At 40.5% G+C, this 16,869-nt stretch overlaps 1 protein-coding gene across 1 annotated transcript in view; it reads left to right on the top strand.

Moving 5' to 3' along the window:
- The window catches only part of PPP2R2D (protein phosphatase 2 regulatory subunit Bdelta), a 38,222-nt gene that overhangs the window by 18,317 nt on the left and 3,036 nt on the right, over positions 1–16,869 (top strand). The window contains exons 3-9 of the mRNA XM_089669300.1: positions 2–99; positions 2,452–2,617; positions 4,844–4,956; positions 7,390–7,567; positions 11,160–11,324; positions 13,142–13,311; positions 13,407–13,498. Of these exons, the coding sequence (XP_089525426.1) occupies positions 2–99; positions 2,452–2,617; positions 4,844–4,956; positions 7,390–7,567; positions 11,160–11,324; positions 13,142–13,311; positions 13,407–13,498 (982 nt within the window). The remainder of the gene's footprint in view (position 1; positions 100–2,451; positions 2,618–4,843; positions 4,957–7,389; positions 7,568–11,159; positions 11,325–13,141; positions 13,312–13,406; positions 13,499–16,869) is intronic.

Raw genomic sequence — 16,869 nt, 5'->3', positions numbered from 1 at the left:
GCTGACATTATTTCAACTGTTGAATTCAACTTTTCTGGAGACTTGCTAGCTACAGGAGACAAAGGAGGAAGAGTGGTTATATTTCAAAGGGAACAAGAGGTTTGTTTTTTTTTTTTTTTTTTTTAGTCTTGGTTTCTGGGTGTAATGTTACCACATAGCTGACTCTTTGAGCTGTGGTGGCTGTACTGATTGATTCTCCCGTGGAACTGATATTATATACTGACCATACACATGGCAATTTTTTTGTCAATTTCAGCCCTTTTTAATTCACCAGCAATCACAAATAAAGCAGTCAATCACCAGAATTGAATTAAATTCAAAATGTTAACTTCTCACAAAACCATCTTCAACTCCACCCCCAGCTACATCACTAGCCTAGTCTAAAAATACCAACCAAATCATTCTCTTCAATCCTTCGAAGAGCTCCTGCTCTCTAGCTCCCTTGTCACTTACCATGCTCACCTCCAGGACTTCTCCTGAGCCTCTCCCATCCTCTTTAGCTCCCTACCCCAATCTATTTGTCTCCTACTTGTCCACTTTTAGGCGTTACTTGGAAAATCCTTCTTGGAGAAGCCTATCCTGCCTCCACCTTACAACTGTACTTTAATTTTCTCCATCAGCTCATCCCCCACAGTTTTACCTTTTGTATTGCTTGACCCTCTCCTTTTGTAAGCTCTAATGAGCAGGGCCCTCTGATTCCTCTTCAATTCTATTGTAACTGTACTGTTGTAAAACACTCGGAAAGCTGTTGGAGCGATATAAATCCTATATAATAATAATAATAATTCTGTCACTTATAAAGTCAAAACTAGGCTCATATTGTTCAAATGCACTTTTCTATGCACAAAATTTACTTTTTTAACCACTTCTTGACCACACTATAGCCAAATAATGGCTACAGCGTGGTCAAGCAGTTCTGGGAGGGCGTCATATGACGTCCTTCCAGAACGCGTCCAGCAAGCGCGCAACTGGCACTCTGTGATCGTTGTGTCCAGCTGTGTACATAGCTGATCACATGACACAGTAAAGGGCCAAACACAGCAGCCTTTTACTACGTGATTAACTGTGTCCAATCAAAGCTGATCACCATGTAAACACACTTGCCGGTTATCAGCAGTACTTTCTTCACACTGTCACGGCATGAGGACAGTACTGCTAATGACAGGCAACTGTGAATGGAGACATCTACACATAATCAGGGCACTGATTATTGGTGCAGCCCCAATCTGTGCCTGTCAGTGCTGCCTCATCAACGCACATCAGTGAAAGAGAAAAATTACCTGTTTTGTAAAATGTTATAATAGAAACTTAAGAAAAACGTTTTGTTTTCAAAATTTGTGGTCTCTTTTTCATTTAGCAAAAAATAAAACATCCAGTGGTTATTAAATACCACCAAAAGAAAGCTCTATTTTTGTGGAAAAAGATATACATTTCATATCGGTAGTGTTGCATGACTGCGCAATTGTCCTTCAAACTGCAACAGCATTGAAAGCTAAAAATTAGCCTGGGCAGGAAGAGGGGGTAAAAGTGCCAGGTAGGTAAATGGTTAAGTTAAAATGGAGTTGAAACTGGGTAAAATACTCCAGCAATCCTGGGCAATCAAGTTTTTCAACTGCCAACTGAAATCATTTTTTTTTATCTAGTCTCCTTGCGTGCCATCAAAATCATCAATTTATTGCTTTTGTGATCTTCAGGGAAAAAATGTGTGATCTCAAACAAATTTTCACATGTATGGACAGCTTAAGGGCTCATGTACATGAATGTAGAGGGCCATACTTTGACAAGAAGCTGTATATTTCTGGCCCTGAAAGTCGCAGGTGTTTTGTGTTTAGCCGGCCTGTCAGCCTGTCAATATTTTGTACATGCTGCCGGCTGCAGCTCTGTGTGAACACCTGTGACTCCCGAGCCCAGAAATATGCTGCTTCTTGTGTATAGCCCACTGTGCCCATGTGCATGATTCCTAACACTCTACCACCTCACCTCTTCTGAGCCATTAGAGCTTGTTTGGAGCACTTTACCTGCTTGTTAATGTGAATTGAAGTCTCGGTCAGTTGTAAATTTGCAGGTAAAACAAACACTTAAGACCTCTGATTCCACAGACTTGCAGATGAGCAGACTTTGTGCAATTTTAGCCTTTACCTGCTTCTTATGAGGCAAGTAACTGGAAATTGAGAACCCCTTTTAAAAGCCCCTTCTGTTTTATTCAGTGGCTTAATCTTTTAAATAGAACACCTGTAACTTTCTATCAGTGCTTGAGAAGAAGTGAAGAATGCAGTACAAATTGGGGTTTTGTCCCTCTAATCTTTTAACGGGTGAATTTCCTGACTAAAATGGGCATTTATAAACCATTTGTTGTAAATGTATAAAGAAAAAAAAGATTTTTTACAGTTTATCTGAATAAAAATGACCGACCTCTTTATGAAGTTCAATCTTGGTATTTTTTCCCCACAGAGTAAAAACCGTCCTCATTCTAGGGGTGAATACAATGTTTACAGTACGTTCCAGAGTCACGAACCAGAATTTGACTACTTAAAAAGTCTAGAAATTGAAGAAAAAATAAATAAAATTAGGTGGTTGCCACAGCAAAATGCTGCTCATTTTCTACTCTCCACCAATGGTAAGTATTTGACCTACTATTGAAAATGCATGAGGATAGTATCCAATATTCTTACATGGCTGTATTAGCAGTTTAAAATAATCCTTTCCTGAATGGGCTGCACTGTGTAGACTTGAACATGAGACTCGCACATCATGGCTAATCCCTCTGTGCTCCGTAGATTAGAATCTAATGATTTTGGGCAATCCCTCAGAAGTTTATAGTATCCATGTAATCACACTGCAGGAATCTGCCCAATCGTTTCCACCTGACTGTCTGTGTGTAAACTCCTTCCTCCCCACACCTGCTGCTGACATATGAAATGTGTCCATGGCAGTGAAAGGGTTAAAGCTAAGCTGTCACAAACCTGGGCAAGTCAAGTGATTTATTGATAAATACTTAATCAGACAATACATATGTCAAAATAGCTGACAAAATTAACTTTTTTTTTTTTTTAAGATCAAACTCTGTTTTTGCTTTTTTGCACCTTTTTGAGTTTTCCTAAAGGGCTGTAACCCTTTGCCTGCCAAGGGAATGTACTATACATTCTAATCCAAAGGGTTAAAACAAGCTATTGCAGCTGTCAGTTGTAGGTTCTATCTGTTGACTAGGCTCTTTGCACTTGGAGTAATCAGGTCAGTTGTAAAGTTACCTAATCACTTTTACAGGCTACAAAAGTAACCTAATAGGCCTCTTTCACATGGGCTTATGTGCTTACGTGTTTATAGCATTTTTTGACACATTTAGTATGTGTTTTTTTTTTAAGCATTGCAGTTGAATTCATTGGAGGCAGCACATTACAGCAAAGCTTAGAGTACACCATGCCCTTAAATTCTTGACACCTACATGAAGGTGTATAGTGTCTTGTCTGTTTGCAGTTGTTTGAGTTGCCTAACACATTGGCAGGCGGTATTGGAACAATAAAAACATGGCTAAAACACTTTAAAACTGCATCTCTTAAGACCACGTGATAGACGCTACAATTGGTTGGCTAAGTTGTTGGTAAAAAGAAATTTAAAGAATTAAGTTTTTAAGGTGACATTAAAGGCTATTTTTTCTTCCCTAAATGAGTAAAAGACGTTCAATGAATACTGCACAGAGCAGTCCCTTACCTCTAATTAATTAATATATATATATATTATATATATATATTTTTTTTTTTTTTTCTTTTTCCCTGAAAGGGCTTTCCTCAGCCTTTATCTTGTCAGTTACTCCCCATTTTGTTCCCCTGTCCTCTTACTAGGCCGAAATAGACCAGCTCCTTTGCCAACAGACGCACCCCCCACCCCTTGCATTGCATTTGTTACAAACCTTGCTTAATTATTGGTTTGAATCTTAGTGTTTGCAAATCTAAAAATAAAAAACATTGCACTGGTTCCTTAATGTATATCTATGTATTTCACAATAATATTGTAATCGCACCTGCTGTTATTTTATATTATCTGGATGATCCTGCTTTTGCCCCTCCTCCTGATAGTAAACTGACCATGCCAATATGGCATCCGATCCATGCTAGCATGGTCAATTTACGGCGTGCCAGTCTCTTCCAGTGTCAGTGTAAACCGCCCCCCCCCCCAGCCCTGACTTGCAGCAGCTTCCCCTCCAGCTGCACTGCCTCTCCTCTTTGTGAAGCTGCCTACCAGACATGTACCTTGCCCTATACATGCCCACTGGCATGTTATGTGATCGCTGTTTATTTCAGAGCGATTCAGACCAGTTGCTGGCCGTGTATAGAATGGGATAGACACGTCTGACATCACAAAGAGTAGAAAATCAGAATATTTATTAATCTCAAAGGGAAATTCAAAGAGGAGCAGCTAGAGGGGAATCGGCCACTCTATACATGCCCACCAGGAAGTCCATGAGTCGTTTGGGAATACACAGCAATAATGTGAGCAGTCAAGAATGTATCGCAGACAAATTTAAAAAAAATTCTTAACATGGGTTCATTAAAGGCTTAAGTTTAATTATTCAAAAATGTTTTCAGCATCTGAGGTTTACAGCTACTTTAATGATTCATATTGTTTACTTATGTGCTTCAGCTGTCACTGGGGTAAAGGCTGAGACATACAATTTGTTAGGTTTTTTTTTTTTTTTTTATCTTTACACAGAAATTTGTGTATTGTCATGTTCTACATTCTGAAGTTCATTGTTGCCCGTCTGCATTTTTTTTTTTTTTTTTTTTTTTTATCCAGTCTGCACAACTGATTTTATAAGCACTCTTAACATGTGTTTTTTATTTACCAGACAAAACAATAAAGTTGTGGAAAATAAGTGAGCGCGATAAAAGAGTAGAAGGCTACAACTTGAAAGACGACGATGGTAGGCTACGGGATCCATTTAGAATCACCTCTTTACGGGTATGGACCAATTTTGGCTTTCCTTGTAGGTTGGTTGGCTTATACGTGAAGGTTGGGAAAAAAAAAAAAACCCTCAGTATGCAGAACACCTTTTTGTCTGCTCATAAAGAAGAAATACAAACTAAATGTGTACACAAAGGTGGTCTGGGGGTAAATGTGCTGTGATGCAAATGTTACTTGCTCCTGTATGCCCAGGGTCCTGCAGCCCTGTCTTCTTCTGGGGGTTTGAGGAGAGCAAATAAGTTTTGTTGTAGATAGAAAATACAAATTTTGTGATATTTAAAGCCCATCTTCAGGGTGCATACATCAGTCTATAGGCAGCTTTCATGGTTCAAACTAGTGGTCATGCAGCCAATACCATCTCTTCTTCCTTGGGCCCAAGAAGCTGGATGATGCACCATATGTAGTCCAGAGGACTACAGGTGTGTCTCTGGCCAGATGAAGTTAGGTTGACACTGGTCCTCATCAACAAGAAGTAGAATGGTGAGAGTAGGGGACTGCAGCTGCAGCAGTATGGACAAGGCAAGTATGGCTAGTGGAACCTAAAAGCCCTCTACTGAACCAATATGTAGCACTTTCCAGGACAAAAGGTAATGACAAGTCTAAATTCCATCACAAATCCTAAAAATAAGAGGATTATTCCTCACTTCAGGATATCAGAGGGAGTGTTTTATTCAAAAAGATGGATGTTTGGTATGTGAATTTTAGTGTTTAAAAAAAAATTAAATTATGTAATGAAATGACACAATGAAAATCACCTAGTGATTTGAGCCTTTAGTAGGATATACAGTGAGGAACAGAAGTATTTGAACACCCTGCAATTTTGCAAGTTCTCCCACTTAGAAATTATGGAGGGGTCTGAAATTCAGATTGCAGGTGCATTCCCACTCTGAGAGACAGAATTAAAAAAAAAAAAAAAATCACTTTGTATGATTTTTAAAGAATTTATTTGTCTTGCACTGCTGAACATAAGTATTTGAACACCTAAGAAACAGCAAGAGTTCTGGCTCTCAAAGACCTATTACTGTGCCTTTAAAAAGTCCACCTCTACTCCACCCATTAATCTAACTTAGTGGCACCTGTCTGAGCTCTTTAAAGACACCTGTCTACCCCACAGTCAGACGCCAACTACTACCATGGGCAAGACCAAAGAGCTGTCAAAAGACATCAGAGACAAAAGTGTGGACCTCCACAAGGCTGGAAAAGGCTACGGTGAAATTGCCAAGCAGCTTGGTGAAAATAGATTACCTGTTGGAGCAATTGTTAGAAAATGGAAGAGGCTAAAGACGACTGTCAGTCTCCCTCGGACTGGGGCTCCATGCAAGATCTCACCTCGTGGGGTATCACTGATGATAAGAAAGGTGAGGAATGAGCCCAGAACTACAAGGGAGGAGCTGGTCAATGACATGAAGAGAGCTGGGACCACAGTTTCAAAGGTCACTGTCGGTAGAACACTACGCTGTCATGGTTTCAAATCATGCATTGCACGGAAGGTTCCCTTGCTCAAGTCATCACATGTCCAGGCCCTTCTGAAGTTTGCCAATGACCATCTGGATGATCCAGAGGAGGCATGGGAGAAAGTCATGTGGTCAGATGAGACCAAAGTAGAACTTTTTGGTCTAAACTTCACTTGTCGTGTTTTGAGGAAAAAGGAAGAGTTGCATCCCAAGAACACCATCCCTACTGTGAAGCATGGGGGTGGTAACATCATGCTTTGTGGGTGCTTTTCTGCAAAGGGGACATGACGACTGCACTGTATTAAAGAGAGGATGAATGGGGCCATTTATTGTGAGATTTTGAGCAACAACCTCCTTCCCTCTGTCAGAGCATTGAAGATGGGTCGTGGCTGGGTCTTCCAACATGACTACGACCCGAAGCGCACAGCCAGGATAACCAAGGAGTGGCTCCGTAAGTAGCATATCAAGGTTCTGGAGTGGCCTAGCCAGTCTCCAGACCTAAATCCAATAGAACATCTTTGGAGGGAGCTGAAACTCCGTGTTGCTCAGTGACAGCCCCGAAACCTGACAGATCTAGAGGAGATCTAGGTGGAGGAATGGGCCAAAATCCCTGTTGCAGTGTGTGCAAACCTGGTCAAGAACTACAGGAAACGTTTGACCTCTGTAATTGCAAACAAAGGTATCTGTACCAAATATTAACACTGATTTTCTCAGGTCTTCAAATACTTATGTTCAGCAGTGCAAGACAAATACATTCTTTAAAAATCATATAATGTGATTTCCTGTTTTTTTTTGTTTTTTTTTTAAATTCGGTCTCTGAGTGGGAATGCAGCTACAATGTGAATTTCAGATCCCTCCATGATTTCTAAGTGGGAGAACTTGCAAAATCACAGGGTGTTCAAATACTTCTGTTCCTCACTGTAGCTCTTCAGGTTGTATTTAAATTTTTTATCGATTTTTTTGTTTTCCTTTTCAGGTGCCAATTTTGAAACCCATGGATTTAATGGTTGAAGCAAGTCCAAGGAGGATATTTGCAAATGCACATACATATCATATAAACTCTATTTCAGTAAATAGTGATCATGAAACATACCTTTCAGCAGATGACCTGAGAATTAATTTATGGCATTTAGAAATTACAGATAGAAGTTTTAGTATCCTTTTCTGGTGACCTGTGTATTGGGGTATTCCATTCATGAATAATACCAAAACCGATATATTTACTGTTGCCTTTGTAAACTCTGCTGAAAGATAATTCTTTCCTAGGTCAATTGGGGTTTTAATGAAGATGACATATATGCTGATGAGGAGTAACTTGCAAAAATTAGAGCATTTAGTGTAAAAAGCACATATAGCCCAGGCCTTGGCTAACGTTTTGATGGGTTTTGCACCAAGAAGGGCCTAAATTGGAGTTTGCCACCTAAAACTAACTTGCACAATGTAGTGTAAGTTCTATAGCTGTAAAGAAATTGTTAAAAAGTGTCCATAAATTGATAGAATTGTTCAGCAGACTCCAATAGCTCTGATCAACAGATGAAAATCCACTGATCAGAGCTGTTCACCTAAAAAGTGACACCCCCCTCACCGATACCACCAATGCTACTGCCATTGCAGCCCCGTGTCTCCTCCATTCTCTCTACCCCCTGCCGCTGCTATTTAGTGCTTTCCCACATTCACTCCCACAGCACCGATTCACCCCCCTCCCGTAACCTCAATCCCTTGTGGCTACTCTACAGCCGCCGGCTTTCCTCCATTCCCACTGGCTTCGGGATAGGGCAGCCACAGAGGCTTTGAACCTGTGCCCTCAGACCCCTGCAATGGCACCCTTCATCTGATCCCCCAATCTGTCCCCCGTTGTGCTGCCAGCCGCATTCCCTCCTCCCCCTCCCACCAGCTGTTGCTGGGGCACGCAAGGAAGCTGTAAATATTGGTTTACCAGAGCCCTTCCTTTCCTAGACTGGACACCGTCAGTGATCACTACTGATTTCTCCTATGTCCATTAATCACTATTAGTCTCTATACAGACTCCTTATTTATTCATTCATTACAGTGCAGCTTAGCTGCAGAGGAAGGGACTGTCTTCAGTCCCTTTCTCAGTCTCAGAAAAGAGACCCCTCAGAAAAGAGACCCCTCAGAAAAGAGACCCCTCAGAAAAGAGACCTCTCAGAAAAGAGACCTCTCTTTAGAGCCCTGGTATCTCATCCACCCCAACCCCTGCCCAGGAAAAAAAAAAATTAACAAAATATTAAAAAAAAAATGTAAAAATAGATAAATGGCGTGGTCACCGGAGTTTAAAAGTGGAGAGCAGGGTCTGGCAGCGAAAGTGTTAATGGTGGGTTTAACATTCATGCATTCTTGAATCGTGAGAGCCCAGGTGCATTTTTTTTTTTTTTTTTTTTTTTTTCTGCCAAAGCTATTTCTGCATTTTTGGACACGTTAAGATACTCGCACATTATATATTTTCTGAAAGCGGAGACCGTAGAGAAAATGTTTTTTATGTCACACAATATTGGTCCGATTTATCAAGGCCATATTTTCTGTGTTTAAAAGGGAAAAAATGCACTAAAGTAAACTTTAGTGCATACACATAAAATATATTTACCTAAGTTTTGGTACAATATAAAATGTGGTTCTGAATACATGGATGCCAAGCATTTAAAATTGCACAGTTCGTTGAAGCAGTGACAGACTTTTGTATGCAAAACTTTCCATCCATAGGCAACAATATTCAAGCCCCATACAGTTCATCAGTTTAGATTTAATGGTAAATGATTAATTTAGAATTATTGCCCCTTGTTTTGGTGTGTGCAGCAATGCATATATCTATGTACATATAAGGGTATTTGGAATAATTTTTAGATGCAGTTTTTTTTACAGTTGGTGAACCTCTGCTCATCTTTACTATTGAAACACTGACTCTGTATAATGCCCTTTTTATATCCAGTCATGTTGCTGACCTGTTGCTAGTTAACTTCATTAGTTGTAAAATGTTCTTCCAGTTCTACTAGTTAGTACCACTTACTTTGCCAGCTTTTTGTTGCCCTGTCCCAACTTATGAAATGTTGCTGCCATCAATTTCAAAATTGCCTTTTTTTTTTCTTTAAATGGTACATTTTCTCAGTTTAAACATTTTTGATATGTTCTCCATTTTGAATAATATGAGTTTGAGATTTGCAAATCATTGCATTCTCTTTTTTACCTTTTTGTAGATTTACCCTTCCTCCTAGGTTTTTATTTATTTTTTTGTTTTTTACTAGTTAGGATGGATCAGGGTCCCCTTCCCCTCTGCCTGGCCTCACCAAACCATGCCAGTCCCAGGCCCACAGGTGGTACAGCGGAGACTAGGAAACAGGGCAGTGGGCAACAGTGTCAGGGGTCAGTGTGAGTTATTGGGCAGCTGTAGAGCCGTTGGGTCACTTTTATGTGAAATTTGACAGTCTGCTTATGAAATGTACATGCATTCCAGTGTTTGTAGAAAAGCATCTCACTGCTTGTGTAAGCCTTATGTTTATGGCAGTTAAAGTGTAATGCTAGCCCAGGAGTAGAATAGTGATCTTTTTTTTTTTTTTTTACTAGTACAATGTGTATCCACTAAAAATACTGGTCAAGCCTGGTGATAACCATACAGGAGCAATGCAAAAATAAAAACAATGCTAGGACATGTTCTAGAGCAGCCTTTTTCAATCTTTTTAACCTGAAACCCTTGTAATACCTTTTTGCTTGATTAGGGTGTTAGGTAGTCTCCCAGCTTCTCCCATTAAGGTTTACTCAGTATTCTTAGGCTCCTAGCTGCTTCCATCCACTGCTGGGTAACGAGTCTTGTCTGACCCCTAGCTGCTTCCATCAGTTTGCGGGGTAATTGGTCTTGCCACACACCCCCTAGCTAAATTGTTTCTTAGGGCAGGAGGCACGCTATTTAAATCACATGAATCTGTGTGCTTGTGATTGCATTTGCTTCCTGGCTCCATTTTTGTATCGGCCTGACTACTGCCTTGTTGTCGGATTGCTCTTGTACCCGGAGTACTGTTTGGGATTGCCGCCTGAACTTGGCCTTGGATTGCTAATTGGACTAAGCTTGCTTGCTACCAGCCCTGACTTTGAACCTATTTTTGGACTACACCTGCTTCCCTGTCTCAGTCCCAGTGTCATCTGGTCAGTAACAATATCATCCCACTTGAAGATCTTGCGGCATGTTGTGGTTAGGGCCTCATCCAGGTGGCCCATGCACCTCTTCGGTACTTTCACTCAATAGTGCTCTGTTGTTCTTCAGAAGATCTACATTACAGTGATATGGTACTGCATGGATGGTTCTGTGGCTAGCCAGATAATCTCTAGAGAGGGCGGAGAAGCCACTCTTTAAAAAAAAAAAAAAAAAAAGTTTAAATTCTTTGAATAACATAGCTTGTCATTATCATTGGCCACACAGAGGAGGGTACACCCCAGGGTATGTGTAATGCAACCTTGACAAAAAAAGGGGGTTGAAGTTTTCCAATACATTAATAGTGGCAGCTTTATTTTTCTTAAATTTCTTCCATTGATATTGCCTGGATTAACTGTACAATTCTTCTGTGGGTTGCAGAACATAGTCTGGCACAACTCTAGTGTCAGTATTGAATCAAATCAACCATATTCTTTAATGTGTTTGCCATAGTTTTTGGATCCCTTTTACATTCCTTTCAATTCCAGGTGACATATTGAGAGAATTTGAACTGAAATGTGGAAAATTGTCCTTAACGCTGTTTTCAGACATTGTAGATATTAAGCCTGCCAACATGGAGGAATTAACAGAAGTTATCACAGCTGCTGAATTCCATCCTCATCAATGTAACGTGTTTGTCTACAGCAGTAGCAAAGGAACAATTAGGCTTTGCGACATGCGAGATGCAGCACTCTGTGATAGACATTCGAAATGTAAGATAAGTTCCTTCTCTAAACATTTTTGTTTGTCCAGACATGGTTCTGGCACATCAAAAACAGGATGCTAATAAATGATTGATAAAGTACCATTCACTTTTAAGTATTTAAGTACCTTGCTGAGTAAGTTCATAACTATTTGTAGCATCTGGTGGCAATAGAATTTGAAAATAATTATGAAAATGTGCTCCTTGCCCAGCCATACACTTACCAGGTTCTTATTTCTTGACAGATGTTTGCTTTAACTTCAGTGTTCTTAAATGTACGAAGTGACTATATCGTAGGCAAGGTCCATTGACCGTACAAAGCTGGTTTTATATGTTAAATAACTTCATACACTTTTTAATAGCATCAGGTCAGTTAAACTGCTGGGATGTTGATCTGGCCAGTTAAGTAGCAGAAGGGGTTGTTAATCAGTGTCAGCTGCTTTGGTGTTAATGAAATTAACAGGTGCACTAGATGGGCAACAACTAAACGACCCCAAAACAGGAATTGTTTTACAGGTGGAGGCCACTGACATTTTTCCCTACTCATCTTTTCTGACTGTTTTTCACTAGTTTTGCATTTGGCTAGGTTCAGTGTCACTACTGGTAGCATGAGGTGATACCTGGACCCTACAGAGGTTGCACAGGCAGTTCAACTCCTCCAGGATGGCAATCAATACATGCCATTGCCAGAAGTTTTGCTGTCTCCCAGCATGTAGGAGATTCCAGGAGACATGCATTTACTCTAGGAGAGCTGGACAGGGCCGTGGAAGGTCCTTAACCCATCAGCAGGACCGGTATCTGCTCCTTTGTGCAAGCAGAAATAGGATGAGCACTGCCAGAGTCGTACAAAATGACCTCCAGCAGGCCACTAGTGTGAACGTCTCTGACCAAACAATCAGAAACAGACTTCATGAGGGTGGCCTGAGGGCCTGACGTTCTCTAGTGGGCCCTGTGCTCACTGCCCAGCACCATAGAGCTCAATTGGCATTTGCCATTGAACACCAGAATTGGCAGGTCTGCCACTGGCGCCCTGTGCTTTTCACAGATGAGAGCAGATTCACCCTGAGCACATGTGACAGACATGAAAGGGTCTGGAGAAGCCATGGAGATTGTTGTGCTGCTTGTACAATCATTCAGCATGATGTTTTGGTGGTGGATCAGTGATGGTCTGGGGAGGCATATCCATGGAGGGGACGCGCATACATCTACAGGCTAGACAATGGCACCCTGACTGCCATTAGGTATCGGGACCCTACGCTGGTGCAGTGGGTCCAGGGTTTCTACTGGTGCATGACAATGCCCGGCCTTATGTGGCGAGAGTATGCAGGCAATTCTGGAGGATGAAGGAATTGATGTCATTGAATGGCTCCCACACCTGACCTTAATACAATAGAACACCTCTGGGATATCATGTTTCAGTCCATCCGATGCCTCCAGGTTTCACCTCAGACTGTTCAGGAGCTCAGTGATGCCCTGGTCCAGATATGGGAGGAAATACCCCAGGACACCATCTGTCGTCTAATTAGGAGCATGCCTCAATGTTGTCAGGCATGCATACGTGGGGGCCACACATACTACTGAGTACCATTTTGAGTTGCTTCAATGAAATTTCAGCAGAATGGACTATCCTGCTGCATCATTTTTTCACTTTGATTTTCGGGGTGTCTGAATTCAGTCCTCTGTAGGTTGATAATTTTCATTTCCATCAAATCCTTACGTTCAATCCTTACGATTAAGAACTTGTCCACTATGGATTTGTTTTTAAAACTCCATTGTTAATAGTAACCTACCCTCTTCTTATTTACTGACTTAAAATTATCTTCCTAGTTTTTGAAGAACCTGAAGATCCCAGTAGCAGATCATTTTTCTCTGAAATCATCTCCTCTATATCAGATGTCAAGTTTAGTCATAGTGGCCGCTACATGATGACCAGAGATTACCTGTCTGTCAAAGTCTGGGATCTCAACATGGAGAACAGGCCGGTAGAAACATATCAGGTTAGTTTGTGATCTGCTTACCTTTCTATATTCTTAGTTTTCTACCCATATGATCCAACTTTCGTAACAAAACCTATGCTTCCAACATTGCACAGGTTCATGAATATCTTCGAAGTAAGCTTTGTTCCCTTTATGAAAATGACTGCATCTTTGACAAATTTGAGTGCTGCTGGAATGGATCTGATAGGTGAGTGGCTAAGCTGCCAAAAGTGTATATGGCTTAAAGGGAAACAAATGGTTTTGGATCAATTGTGTTTTTTTTTTTTTTTTTTTTTTTTTTTTTTTTTAATATACATTAGATGGTGTCCTCTTTAAAGTTGTATTTCTGCTTTTGCTCTCAAATTTGTGAAAATCCCACTATGCATGTTCACACAACATACTTTAAAAAAAAAAAAAAAAAAATTTTTTTTTGCCCAGTTCACACCACTTGCAGTCCAGCGGTGTTTTTTTCTTTTGTGTGTTTTTTTTTTTTTTTTTTTGTGTGTGTTTTTTGTTTTTTTTTTTCTGCATCAAAAACTCATTGATAGTAGGTTACATGGTTTCCAATGGCATAGTTCACATCAGTGTGGTCAGTTCCAGTGCGTTCCAGTTCCAAAAAAAAAACATGCTGCATTTTTTTCCTGAACTGTACTGGAAAACGCTGTAAAATGCACGTCCTTATTTAGGTTGAAGAGAGAGGAAAAAATGAACTGTAATGCATTAAAAATGCACATACAGAAACGCACCCAGACTGCATTTCTATGGTGTGAACCAGCCCTAAAAGATGTTTTTCATGAGAAGACCTCATGGCATACTACAAGCTTTTATGTATAATCTCGGTAAGCATGTCCCGGAGACTGAGCTTCTCTTTTATCAATGCAGGAAGCCAGCTTCTAAATATTTAACCCTTTGTTAGGATAGGCTGTGCTTAAAGATAAAAATATTAGTATCTCACCTAATCCAGTGAATACAAGTGGCACATACATTTCATAATGCTATCATTAAACATCAATTATTTTTCATATAGTGTCACTTTGTCTTCACCATGATTGCTGTAACAAAAAAATACATAAATAAATAAAATAATTATGAAACAACTTGGTGACTATGGCACAAAAAATTGTGACAGTCCACAGTTCCCGTGACTTAAAAATTATATATAAACAAACTCAAAAAAAGTCCTGTGGTAAACAAGAAATTAAAGTCCAGTGTTGAAATTAATTCATGTGACATGACAAAAAAAAAGTGTTGAAACTGAGCCCACCGTGCAGCCCCACTCAGGTGTGCACTCACCAGAAATTGCCTTTTTTAAAGCATAATCAAGAGGATATCCATTAATTAGACCAGGAAGTTCCTCCAAGACTCACCCTCCTAAGATTGGTTGCCAGGATAATTGAAAGACTCCACTTCACCATATGGAAAGAGAAGAAAAATATCTGCTCAAATAGTATGTTACCCAAGTTAAATGACTTTATTTGCTCCAAGTAATGCACGCACAACATTAAAAACCTCAAGAAGCCCAAATGATCAATCCTAGTGTAATACAGATACCGCATGGTGCTCTCACCACTTCCGGAACTGTCGGACAGAACGCCTGACTTGCTCATAGACCACTATGAGTAAGGATATGACGAAACGTGTCAGAACGTGATGGTGCGGCAGGCCGGAAGTGACGTAGATCCGTAACCGAACGTGATGGCTATATTAAATGACCCTACTGGTAAGAAATTGGAAGAAATTTCTGAGTCCGTTTATGCCTTCAATGGGCTCTGTCCTTCAAACTAGGTTTTGCTTCGGCTTTTCTTAGACCTTGGCTGACTGGTCCAGACCCCTAAGCAGGGACTTGAAGTTTGCTGGCATTAACAGTCTACCTTTTTTGTTGGTGCACCACAATTATCTGATCAAAGTGTGGTTCAGTGCTAAATGAGCAATATCTATGGTAATCCTTCCTCTGTTCAGATCCGTTTTGCAGTGGACGAAAGTCCCTGTCAGTTTGTGACCCTTCCATTGGTCTTGCCTTCGCTCCAGGGATTGTTCACAAAGGTGCTTGCATTGGCTTCAGGGACTCCAGTGTGTTAATCACACTGCAGAACTCTGATTCAGTTACATTGCTTGGAGTACTTTGATACTCTCCTTGATACCCTTCAGGCCAAGGTCTTTCTGCCCTGGCAACAGTTGACAAAGCTCCAGAGTCAGGTTTGACAACTTCAGTCCCCGGATCATCCCTCCCTGAAGTACTGCACGCAGGTTCTAGGACTGATGTATCCACCTTCAAAGCCATTCCATCTGCTCAATTACACTCTTTCCTGAGCTTTCCTGCATGAGACAACTCCAGCCTGTCCATGGGCAGGACGTTTCAAATTCATCTTCAAGCCAAGATGTCCCTATCTTGCTGGCTTCTGTCCCTGGCATTAACGGCGTGCAGATTGTCTTCACCTACAGTGTTAGATTGCCAGCCTTGTAGGACATTTCTTTGACTTTATTATGTTAGCCTTTCTTGTGGCCATCACTTTGGCATGAAGGGCCTCTTGAGAATCAGCATTGTACTGTAAGAAACCCTAATTTGGTTTGACATAAAGAAAATGCTATTTTTAAGACCAAGATTTTTTTCCCTAAAGTGCTCTCTGCTCTTCAGTTTGAGGATGTTGGTTACCTTCTTTGTGCTGGCACCAGTTCCCTTCTAGGGAATCCTTTCTCTCCATTGTCTGTATGTGATGAGGTACAATCGGGGTTTAGCTTTCAGCCACTACTTCCTTACATCAAATTGAATCCATGTTTGTTATTCCTGAAGGTAATAAAGTAGGTTATCTGGCTTTCAGACTTTTTTTTTTTTTTTAATACCTTTTTAGGACTGCTTGCTGCATGTGGGTGAGGTTATATAGTTTCCAAGGCTCTGGCCTTCAGTTTCTATACACATATCGTCCATTTCTACCATAGCAATATAACCCTACGTCACGTATCGAGCTGTGTCCCTTGAGGAAGAGTATTTTCCCATCAGTTTGTGAGCATGTGAACACACCATAGGTAGTGAAATCTTGGGACTGGTAGCATGTACCATCTACGTATAGGCTGGAGGGTCTTGTCTGATGGCCAGCGTTTTACATTAAAATCTGTAAATTGCATGAGGAGGATTATAGAAAACAGTGATTGCAAGAAGGTGGGGCTTGGCGCAGATGAGACTTCTCCACATTTATGAAATGTCTGGCAACATTTCATTTCTGCTTGGGTGTCTGTCTCCACTACAGCACAGAGGAGCTGCGGAGAGGGATGCTTCCGTGATTGACAAGTTGTAGGATAATTGACACTGTTTGTGTCTGCAGCTGCATTTTTATATATTGAAATTCCTTACTCTTTAGATTGAAAATATTTATGAAAACATAGGGGTTGATTTACTAAAGGCAAATAGACTGTGCACTTTGCAAAGGCAGTTTCTTCAGAGCTTAGTATTTGAGGTAAAGCTTCACTTTGCAAAGAATACCCACTCGTATGCAAGGAAAATAAAAACATAATTTCTGCTTGCACATGATTGGATGATAGAAGTCAGCAGAGCTTCTGCTCATTTACTAAGCTCTGAATTCA

This window comes from Staurois parvus, unplaced genomic scaffold (genome assembly GCF_062004578.1).
Source record: "Staurois parvus isolate SC_StPar_1 unplaced genomic scaffold, SC_StPar_1.0 ptg000009l, whole genome shotgun sequence".
Lineage (NCBI taxonomy): Eukaryota > Metazoa > Chordata > Amphibia > Anura > Ranidae > Staurois > Staurois parvus.
The sequence above is the reverse complement of the archived record's forward strand: the minus strand, read 5'-3'. Positions and strand labels throughout refer to the sequence as shown.